The sequence below is a fragment of the Amphiprion ocellaris genome, chromosome 7, assembly GCF_022539595.1.
Source record: "Amphiprion ocellaris isolate individual 3 ecotype Okinawa chromosome 7, ASM2253959v1, whole genome shotgun sequence".
NCBI lineage: Eukaryota > Metazoa > Chordata > Actinopteri > Pomacentridae > Amphiprion > Amphiprion ocellaris.
Genome location: NC_072772.1, coordinates 7,439,009 through 7,451,089, shown reverse-complemented (window position 1 = coordinate 7,451,089; position 12,081 = coordinate 7,439,009). Strand labels below are relative to the sequence as shown.

General features: G+C 40.6%; 1 protein-coding gene across 2 annotated transcripts in view; it reads right to left on the bottom strand.

Moving 5' to 3' along the window:
- Window positions 1-12,081, bottom strand: part of limk1a (LIM domain kinase 1a) — a 56,771-nt gene that overhangs the window by 38,643 nt on the left and 6,047 nt on the right. Inside the window, exon 1 of one of the 2 annotated variants that reach the window (XM_023276916.3) lies at window positions 3,731-3,869. The exons of the other annotated variant lie outside the window; for it this stretch is intronic. Coding sequence (XP_023132684.1) covers window positions 3,731-3,828 — 98 coding nt within the window. The 5' untranslated portion in view covers window positions 3,829-3,869. Of the gene's footprint in view, window positions 1-3,730; window positions 3,870-12,081 lie in introns of those variants that run through there. 2 annotated transcript variants of the gene reach the window in all.

Here is a 12,081-nt window from a genome sequence, read left to right as displayed (position 1 = left end):
CCTCGAATACTTATCTGTTGCTCTAAAAAGGAACACATTTCCGTGGAAGACAGCTGTCTGTGCATTTTAAACAGCCTCGACTCTGCTAAACAAATGTTTCAGACCGTGGGAGACACTCTCTTTATTTGTGGCCCGGTGCTCTATTGAGCTGGTAAACAGGAGCCCTGGCAGACTGAGAGTGAATGAAGCGCACGGCAGCAGTTTCCTTTGTGACTGTTAAGCCTCCCTGATGGACGGACTATCAGCACAGTCAGTCTGGGCCCTTCTCACTTGTTCCACTGAGGGGAAATGATAAAAGCTCTGGGAACCATGAGGATGGTTGTTCAGCAGCTCTCATTCATTATCAGGTCTCTCATACAGACACTGTTTCCCCAACGGGCCCAACACAAACAAGAGACACATTAACCCTCGTGTCGTCCTGCGGGTCAAATTAACCCGGTGTAAAGTTTGAAAATGAAAAAAATATATATTTTCACAGTGAAACTTCTGATGTCCACATTTTCAACATTTTTGGGAAATTTTTGAAAATTTTTTAGTGGAAAAAAAGAAATGTTAAAAATGTTTCTTAAGAACATTCACAAAAAAAATCAACCAAAATCCAGCGAAATTCGCAGCTTTCCAGTGCAGGAGCTTGAAGCAGCTGTGTTTATTATTATTTCCCAGTATTGAGGAAACATGCAGTTTATTGAGAATGAAAGTGCCTCATTTATCATAAATGGGAACAAACGGATATAAATGGGACAGAAGGGGGGACATTGTGTGACTCACAGTGGTTTGTGGTCGATACGTTTCCATTGTTTCACTCAGTTCTTTTTGGGAAATAGACGGAATAAAGACTCAAGATCAACCTCTGGTTTTACTTGATTTTACTGTCTAATGTAACTGCGTTGACATGCATTTCTATGAATATTTTAACAAAATTACTGGCATTAAAAGGCCTTATTAAAGGTTGCAGTTCAGCAGAGGGATTTAATAGTTATTTACTTTGTTTACACGTGTTCACGAAAGAAAACTAACTGAACAAAGTTGTCAAACATATCAAGGTTTGCTTGAATGGCATCAAACAGGTTGATGCAGAAGCAGCTAGAAGAACTGATTAGACTGACCTGTTGATAATAACTAATGACAGAAATCTTTTCATCTCACTGGAGAAACTGATAGTACAGTTTGCTTTGTGCATCTTGAACATGTCGCGCTTTTAGCCGAACAAATGATGAACTGCATGAAAAAATGAATGAATTAAGTCAATTAATGTACTCACAGGTTCAATATCATCAGAGCTCTTAAACTGGAGCATCTTTATTTTTATTACAGCCACCTAATTATGAAGAGTTTCATGTTGAGGTAAATGCAGACACAGATTGTGCATTTCTTTAAAATGATCAAGGTCAAATATGAACGTGACAGGACTCACTAAACATTGACACAATGAGGGCTTTTATCTTCCTCCTCTTCTTTTACTTAATCACATTCAGGGTTTAAGTCTGGACTCTATCAGCTCCAACGTGACAAAATAGAATTTTTAACGTGCGATTAAAGAATAGTAGTGTGAGCAAAGGTCAGAGCTGGAGAAAAGGTGATTAGTCAAAGAGCATGAACACACAGGACGACTCCTTTGTTCACTTTGTAAATGTTATCAGCAGGTATGAACGCTTGGACGCGATGGTGACGAGGAGCAAAGAGTCACAGGCTGCGTATTAAAAGGGAATATTCAGATCTAAGTTTTAAAATGACAGGCTTCACTCAAACTCTCAAAGACTTAAAATCACAGTGAAAAATATTAATGATAAACTTGGGGTGACATGACAATCCAGAAATATGCCATTCACTGTATTTCCGATGTCATGACTCTAATTCTTCTCATGTAGCTCTAAACCAATGTGTGCACTCCTAAAGTCAGTTTCATATCCTGCAGAAATCTCATATTAACACCAAAGAGGTTCCTACTTGAAAGCAAAAAGTAGGTGAGCCAAAAAAAAAATCAGCAATCCACATAAAAGGGAATGCAGGTGATGGAAAAATTAATTACTGAGCTGATTCAATTAAACTTTTACTTTTTAAATAAAAGTTCTAAGACAAACGGTAGAAACATGACAGAAAATAAGTTAAATCACTGAACTTCTTTGTCACAGCGGCAAACACTGTGAGAAATAAGAAACACAAAAAAGTATGATTTGCAAAAAACAACACTATAAGTACGGATAAAAGCAATTAATTCTTTCATACACACCTAATATTAAATATAAAACCATTGCAGACCGCTCTCTGATGTTTCGCTGCACAGGGGGATGGAGGATGAAGTGGAGCGAACAAATGATTGTGTGTTGTTGCCATTCAGATTCTTGAGTCACTGTGTGTTGTGAAGTCAATCTGACATTTTTTTTCATATATATCCTCAAATACACACGTAGAAACTTAAACAAGTAAGCAAAAATATTATTTGTGACTTTTTGGCAAACTACACGTTCGGTGATGAACAAATGAGATTTCCCTCCGACACACACACACTCAGCTACACCTGAGATACAAAACAATACATTAAAACCAAAAACTGCTCTCTTATCTCTGTATTATGTTTCCCTAAAGATGATGATGTCAGTAAATGTGACGTCTGAAACAAACAGAGACGTTCAGAGTCCTCTCAGACGACGTCGGTCACATGTGGGACAGAAGGTTTGATTCACCGTCGCGCTTTGAAAACCGGGAAGTCGCAATAAATTTGTGGTTTTTGCCTCCAGTTAGACAGAAGTGTGATGGACATGGTGGACAGATGCGTGTTGTGTTATTTGGGGAAGTGAGAGAGAGCTTAAAGAGAAATGAGTGAATTTCAGTTACTACATCTCTCTGACACTGTGCATTATACTGGGGATCAGAATAGAGACACTCAGTGTAATTTAGGTATGTTAAACACTGAGTTGTGGTTTTTTTATTTTGTTTTTAATTATATGAGTCTGAAAGTTTCACATTAAAAAAATAAAGAAGTGAAACACAGCTGGGCTCCCAGTCAGATGAACCACCTGACTGATCATCACAGCTTACGGTTTGTGTGATCAAACACAACAATGTTCTCTGTCATGAGGATTTACAGCTTTAATTTGTCTCTTAGTTAAATATCTTTGAACTTTGGACTGTTGGTCACAAACAAAACATTTTCCAGCATTTTATAGACCGGGTGATTAATTAAGTCACTGATATTAAAAATAAAAATATCTGTTAGCCATAATCTCATTTTCAACTGCAGTCTCTGTTAAAATTACCATTAGAACTTTGTGTTTGAAAAATAATTTCACTAATTTATTCAGCAAAAATGGCCAAGATGGGAAAGATGTGACGGTTCCAAGTTCGAACCGAATGTGAATTTGCACACAGTGACACACATAGATCACATAAATTACAACTTATTATTATTCTTGGGTTTTGGACAAAACAAGATGTCATCTCATTTGCAACAGTGACATGGTGGCTATTTTTCACTGTTTTCTACACCAAGCAACTACTCATTTAATACATTAATTAATAATAAAATCATGTTTTGTTGCAGTCTTGTTCTACAGACAGCAGTACTCTATATTTATGTATTTAACTACATCCTCTGAGTCACAGTGATTAAGTGCAGTTTGAGTTCCGATTGCTTTATTAGAAGTTTAAGTTCAGCTTCACTCTTTGAGGCCGGAGTTACATCATCATTCAACTATAAAGTCAGCAAACATTAATTCATCTGTGCACTTACATTCTGGGTTGCGGTGGCCTCCTTCTGTGCTGGTTCTTTGCTGACATGTCACCCGTGGGAGTGAAGGTCTTGCTTTGACAGTCCAAAGACAGACTCATGTCAGCAACTCTGATGTTGAACACGCACTGCTCGCTCGGCCTCACAGCCTCACTGTCAGAAGCATCAGTGTCGCTTCTCTCTTTCTCTCTCTGCTCTCTCTCCCTTCCTCTGCTTCCTCTCTCAGTGCAGCTGCACAGAGGGGTCACACCTCTCCATCAGCTATTTCCTGTCCTCTCTGCTCGTCCTCTGGGAGCACACTCAACCCTCTGACAACACAAACTTCGCCCATCGCAGCCCTGCCCACCTCATGGCAGCTCATTCCTTCATTTTAAACCTCATGAACGCTTTGCTTAGAGTAAAGTGGAGAGCCCGTTTCCTGCACTTGTCAATCCATTTAAAGATTCTACCAGCACAAATCTAATCTTCCTGTTATCTATCATCTATTAAAGCCTCCCACCTCCACTCAGATAATTAGATTTACCAGCCTCCTAACAGGAGCATTGAAGTGCTTTGTTTTCCTCAAGGATGTGATGAAGTGAAGTGAGATAACAGCTCCTCTTTATCAGAGCTGGTGAAGTGTAACTTCACTTTCAGCCACTGAGAAATCCCAGGAGCCTCAAACTAAGCAGCTGAGTCATCAACCAAACACCTTGACCCAGAAACACACTTGATTCTTACTGATCCACTGAACAGAGTCAGCTAATGTTAGGTTGCCTCCAACAGCAGATAAAGGAAAGTCAGAGATACTGTATGTTTGAGGTAGTATTGAAAGAGTGTTACCGTCCTATTTGTCTACAGCTCCTATGGTGAACATACCATTTATCCAGTACTGAAGTATCTAGTTGCACAAATACAGTTAGCTGCCCACTCTCTGGACCCAGACATGCTCATCCATTCATCCATTTTCTTTTGCTCATCAGGGGTTGGGTTACAGGCTAAACAGGTCATTACAGACGTCCCTCAGCTCTGAAATATTTCCCAGCTCCTCTTAGGGATTCCAAGATGTTCCCCAGCCAGATGAGATATGTAATCCCTCTAGCAAGTTCTGGATCTACCTCAGGGTCTACCGCCAGTAAGACATGCTTCAAAAACTGTCAAAGGAAGGCATCCAGGAAGCATCTTAGTCAGATGTTGGAACTAATCCAGCTGATTCCTTTAGATGCAAATGAGCAGGGGTCGACTCCAAGCTTAAACTTGTACCCATGATCTCATTCTCTCCATCACTACCCAGAGCTCTTGACCACAGGTGAGGGTTGGCACATAGATGGACTGGCAAATTCAGACTGTTGCCTTCCGTCTCAGTTCCTCCTTCACCATGATCGTCCAGTACAATGTCCCAAACACATTAATGCTGATGCTGCCCCACATCGATCCGTCCATATAATGCTTAATTTTCCTATCACTCATGAACAAGATCCCAAGATACTTCAACTCCTTTGCTTGGGATAGCAACTCACCACAACCCAGAGGGAGCAATCCACCAGTTTCCAGCAGAGAACTATTGCCTCAGACTTGGAGGTGTTGACTCTCATCAGCTTCACCTCAGCTAGAAACCACCACAGTGCACACAGAATGTCAGAGTCTGATGAAGCCAACAAAACCACATCATCTGCAGCTCTGAGGTTCCCACACTGAACACCCTCCTTATTTTGGCTGCACCTTGAAATCCCATCCATGATTATCACAACCAGAATCTGAAACCACGGCCAACCTTAGCGAACTCCGCTACGCTAAACTATCGGCCCCCCTTTACCACCATGGTCTGCAACTCCACAGAAATTGTCCCTGAACTCCACATGACACAGAAGAGGCATACCAGCCAAGGCAGCCCAACAGCCTCCAGAGTCTTTGCCACCTCAGGGTTAATCTCGTCCACACCTGGCACCTTGCAGCTGAGGAGTTTCTTCACTACCTCAGTGACCTCTGCCACGGATATGGGTGAGGCTTCCCCTGAGTCTTCAGGCTCTGTTTCCTCCACAGAGGATGTGTTGGTCAGGTTAGGAGCTCCTCAAAGTGCTCTTTCCACCATCCAAGAATATCCCCAGTCTGGGTCAGCAGTTCTCCTGGCCGGACAAACACAGCTGAGGCCAAACCCTGCCTTCCCTTCCTGATTGTTTCCTGACATGCTGAAGTACGGGTTAAATGAGATGAGCAAACCTCAGGTAACAACATTCAATTTTTATCTTAACAGTTTAACATCATATACAATGAAGAAAAACAATAAATACTCAAATGTTAGTTGCAAGAACCATTAAACGATTGACATAACTGCTTGAAACTAAAACATTAATAGGCAGTTAGTTAATCAAGTAATTAATTAATCAAGAACTTGTTTTTCAGTTGTAATAAACATCACTCAGATTGTGCAGCTCTGTTTGCTTCTGAAATCTTCTGTGTTGTGATCATTCAGCCCCCACAATGACTTTGTTTTTCTGAAGGACTCTTCAGTTTTTACAGGGTCACCTTATTAATGTTCCCACACATCGACACTGTAAGAGCTCAGGGTCGACGTTAAGCTTCAAGATCTGATTTCTAATTTGGCTTAGTAAACAGTCCGACACATGAATCATCTCCAGGCTGCTTCCATCGTTTTCTGCAGCTTCTGTTACCAGGCAGAGTTCATCTGCAGGTGGAAACAGCTGAGTCACTGCAGCTCCTTGTTGTCTGTTACTAACCAAACTTCACTGTGTTACAGAGCTGTGCAGAGAAGATTTCACCAATAAATCATCTCATCTCCATTGTGAAACGCTGACCTTTTACAAAGCAGTCCTTGAGCACGAGCAGTTCTGCAGATGTGAGTCAGGGTGCAGAGCTACAGATGGAGTCACAAATGTGTCCTTTGCGGTGTTTGTGTCAGCTCGTCCTTGACTAAAGGTAGCCTTGACTAAACACTTTTAACTACAATAAGCTTCATGACTGTTAATGACTACAGAATATGGAAGCACATCAGTGTTGATGCAGCAGCAACATTAGAAAAACTGATCAGAAAGCACATTGTTCTTGATGCACGTCATCTGCAGATGTACGCTGGATGTAAAAAAAAAAAAAAAAAAGAGATTGTTAGCTAAAATGCTAAATAAGCACAAGCCTTTGTATTCCTGTGGGGCGACTCATGGGGCAGTGACTGTTAAGCAGAAAGAGTTTTATTGGACCAGGACAGGGCTGCAGCGTACTGCAGAGAGACTGCAGCACCACGGCAGTTTTCAGAGTAAGAAAAATAAGTGTTGATTTTAAGTACAGCTTTATTCTGTAAAAATACACATTTCTAAAGCCGTTTCATTATTAATGAAGCTACAGGGAAATGAAAAGGACAGTTATTTTGCATTACTGTAAGCTGCTGACATGATATATCCAAAATAATGACTGAATTTACAGAAGAGAAGTCATAAACACAGAAGGATCATACAGAATGCTAATGAGCACAAGAGCGGAAATCCTCTTATTCCTCCTTCCCAAGAGGCAGTAAGAGGTGAGGAGTGACTCCAGAGTCCTTTCATAATGATGCTTCACACCTTTTCTCTATGCACCTAATAATGTCGGGAGCCACTTCAACTTAATCTCCTCAAATCCACAATGAGGACAGTAAAACTCAAGCAGGAGCTCCTTAATGAGAGCTCTCAGTCTGAGCATGCATGGCCTTTTCAGAAAAAACGAATCAATAAATAATTCAGACTGAATTATGAGGTCCATAGTGGTGACCATGGTTTCTATTGTTTAGGGTAGTTGTGTTCACATTTGGGAAGAAGGTGGCATCAAGTCATGCACTAGCCCAGACTAGCTGACATTTCTTTCATTATGTTTTTAAGACTTTCCTCTCAAAATAGTATAACAGCATAAATAGGCAGAAAATCTGGGTCGAGAACAAATTAAAACGCATCAAAGACATAAACCCACAACTTTGTCAAACACTAAGAGAACTGAACCAGTGTGTTTAAGGGAAAAATATTGGTAATATTCCCTCACTACGCCAGTAAGGTCATGAGGTCAAAGACTATGGAAGATTTAAGCAGAAATTCAATCTAAGCTCTGATGATTTGTTCACTTCTGACAGTGGGATAATCATTTTGCTGTTCACCCTCTTCTTCTAATTCTAATACCTCCGGTGAGTCTGGAGTTCTGTTTGAAAAAAATGTCTCATAATCACACTGACTGCTCTTCTGTTTAGGAATGTGAGTGTTTCCAGATGTCATTAGTGACATGAGTGAGTACGATGTTTAAAGTGATGGAAAAGATGGCAAGACATCCATGGATGGATTACCCATTGGGTCTAGGATCCTCTGGGTCAGTGGCCTAGTATCATTTCTTGAAGGAAATTCAACCAAACGGCATCAAACAACCATAATCAGACACGAAATGACAACAGGAAGATGCAAAACAAGTATAAAAACATTCAAAATTACCAAACAAAACAGTAAAATGATGATATACAGAGTAAAAATGACCACAAATAAGAGTAAAGTGATGATAAAATGACACTGAAAAGCCACAAAAAAGACCCCAAATGACAAAGAGACACAAATCTCTCTTAAATATCTATGCCCAGGGGCTCATTGTGTCAGAGCTGGTCTACGTCTGAAGCGCTGCCGTCATCTCTGAGGTCACTGCAAAACCAAACAACATGACCAACACTGTCACATTAGTGTGGTTGGAGTTTCCACTGAAATGTTTTCCAGTTATATTTGCTGTTGTTCCACAGCATGGTCACATCATGTGCAGTCGATGGCAGCACAGTTTCATAACTTATGTAAAATTATCATTATTAGGAAGAGTAATTACCTTAGGTGTGATTTCCACCTAAAATTTGAGGGGCATGTTGAAATGGTGGCTAAAGCACACACATCTTTTTAGCCTTAATGAAGAGTGTTTATCATTTCATGCTGCAGAGACTTTCAAGCATTGTGATCTTTGTACACGTAAGTTATTGTGCAACGTCATGGTCAGAAAGCAGCATTTACATCAACCAAGCCTCTTATGATGACGTACAATTATACAATTACAAATATAATTAAAACTCTGACAGGAAGCCGATAAGATCACATCATTACCGTGTTCTTTAGAAATCAAATTTGCTAATCCTGAACTCATCTATAAATGCCAACATAACCAGAGTCCTCAGCTGCTCAGTGACCTCGTGGTCATGAATCATCCTCTGCTGCCTATTTTATGGTGTTTCTCTTGTTTTACAGTTTGGATCCTCAACTGTTCCATCTGCGTTTCCTTTTTTTTTCTAGGTTTTTTTTATTGCTTTTACCAGACAGGGGCAGTGAACATGGACTAATTCTCAGCCTTGTTGTCATTTGCATCAAAGTGGTATCCACCCTAAACACTCAGCTTCTGCTATCTCTATTTTCTGCTTGAATTCTGAGTTTTGCCTTTTTAATGCATGTCTTTCCACTGTCCCTTGTGTATTTTTTGTTCAGTTTTATGTATTTACAGGCCTATCTGGGGGCAGGCATTGCAAATCAGCTTAGGCTGTAAATGCTGTGACGTCAAATTGGTTCCTGCTACATACGTTTCCCTGTACAGACAGCATGACACAAAAATAGAGGAACAAACATGGAGATGGTCTGAATAACTGTTTCCAAGTGCATGTGGCTTTGGAGTTACGATTCCAACCTGCCTTTGTTGCATCTCTCTTCCTCGTTTCCTGTTACCTCTAAACTGGCCCCATATAATAAAAGCAATAAAAAAAATGCAAAGACATGCATAACATGGAAAAGATCAAAGAAAACCTCTCACACAGATCTCCCAGACTGAAATACAATACAATCAATACTTTTGTACTGAATGATGGAAGAGCAGTTGCTATAGACATGCATCAATTAAAAACTCATTTTTGGCAATACATAAATGTTATAGCTGTGATCCTGATAAACAGTGTTGGTTGTGTTGTTTAGCTCTGAGACAAACAGAAGGCAGAAAAATGTGAAACCAGTGAGTTCAAGGCTGCATTTTCCCATGAAGCCTGCAGCTCTGCTATTTTCTGAGGGGCAGTTTTTTTTCTTTTTCCACCCATGGGAGGATTCTCCTGAAAAAAAAAAAAAAAAAAAACACCCTGGGCATTTTCATTTTGCATCCCCTCTCTTCTCGTCTTCACGGACCTTTACTGCACTGAGCTCTGCACTTTTTTTGTCTGGATTTAAGCTCCTCTCTCTGTTCCAATTGTCAGTTTTCTAGCAAAGCCATTTTAAATCCTCCTTTTCTATGACAATCTAGCTCTCCCTGAGGAAGATCCCCTCTAATTTCCAGTCATGGAGAGACCTATGAGAAGAAGCATCATGATGATTTCTAGGGGAATGCAACACTTACTCGGAGACTACAACTCTCTGTTCACAGATTAAGCTGCTCGCACGGCTTCACTGCTGTTAACAGCTCTGATAAGTGTTGTGTCACTACATGGAGAGCAGAAGGGCTGAAAGTTGCATGCCGATATGTGACACCTCAAAGGAGTGTGATGGAGCTGGATCAACTCTGAATCAGTGACGCACTTAATGATGGTACAGTTTTAAAGAAATGCAGAGCAGGGCTTTTACTTTCAAAGTCCAAAATATGCAAATTCAAAGATGTGGAATTAGTTCACACTGAGACCTGCTGCCTCCATTCACACTGAGATAATCAATCTATCTGTCCTATCTTATCACACACACACACCACAAACCCTTTGTGGACTCTGCCCTGTGCCCAGATACCCTCCTCAGATTTCCCATTCAGACATCCGGCCGGGGGAAATCATTAATGACACACTGAGGGGAGAGTTTTCCACACGGCGACAGCCAACCTGCCGACCAGCTCAGACCAACAAAGCATAAAGAGGAATGACACTGAGGACACAGACGCACATTTAGACCCTCAAAGAAGAGAATAAAACACATTTCAAATGCAGAACTTCACACTAATGTGAAAGAGTCAACAGGAGCACTAAAGGTGCTGTCAGTGAAATGTGACTCTTTTGTAACATCTAGTGGCAGCGAACAACAACAACCTCCTTTTAGAGCAAAATGCAACCTAACAGATAAAACCTGAGGTTGCAAGTCTTACCACTTTGTACCCAAAAGCAATGAGACTAATACAGCTGTAGCAAATAAGAGCTGGCTCAGGAGGGATAAAACCATTAGAGAGCATGCAGTTGCATTGTGGTGGGCTGACACAACAAACATTAGCTCATCCGGCTAATGACAGTCACACTGTTTGGTTGTTTGTCCAACAAATAAGGCCAACAGCATCTCTTTGTTAGTGCAGGAGCCACAACCTTGAAAATGATGCAGCAAGGTTCACTTCAGTATTTCCAAAATATGTTTCGAGTTGTCCCAACAAATCTTTTCTGCTTAATTAAAGGCAGTTCCACCAATGTTACACGTCAGACTCAGGTTTTGCATGTGTGAGAAAAGTCACATGAAGTGTTTTGGAGTTCCAGAAGCAGTAAAGTAGTGATTTCAGAGTATGGTTTGAAAATGGAAATAATGAGGAGCTAAGCCAGGATTATGCTTCCTTGCAGAAGTACACAGACATCTGCAGACACCACGAACACATAGTTGTTATTATTATACCACTTTCTAGTTCACTTGGAGGATGAGATCTATACATGTACAGTAAAAAGGCTTATATGTGCTGCACACACATGTAGTTCTGCTGTTGTAGCGTAGCATCCATTCAGTCAAAACATACTGAAGGGCAAGTGTATGTCGACACAGACCCTCACATGTACCCTCTGATGATGACATTTGTGTTACTCGAAGTCTAGGCAACAGTAATGCACTCACTGATGTGGAAATGTAACACTTAGACAGAAGTGAGTTTACCAGAACTCTGCTCTTTATCTGTGCTCGAAGCTCTAAAATCCAGGCTACACTGTTCACTATACAGTAACAACAGCACAATCTGTTTGGATAAGACAGAAGAATGTGTGGTACTAAAGGAGATGGTGTCTCTGGTTCTGCTGCATTTATTCCTTTGTTTTTAAACTTCTGCGCAGCAACATTTGCGAGGCCTGCCAATGAATTAAAGTCCATTTGTACAGCCAGTGAGATTTTACTGATCGTACCATCAAGGTATATCGATTTCAGAAGATTCAGTCAGTAAAAGTTCAGACGCTGGTGGATTTCTGATGCTCTAAGTGGTTAAAATAACAAACGACAAGCTTCAGGAGAAATCCTCATGGAGAAGTTGTTTGATCTCCTGCTTGTCAGAAGCGAGACAGAGATGAGAGAAAGAGGCGGAAATATTACATAAGACCAACAGTGACAAAAGCAACAGCTGTATCCTATTAACAACAGAGTCTTGTTAAATCAGACCCACTTTCAAAGTAAATAACT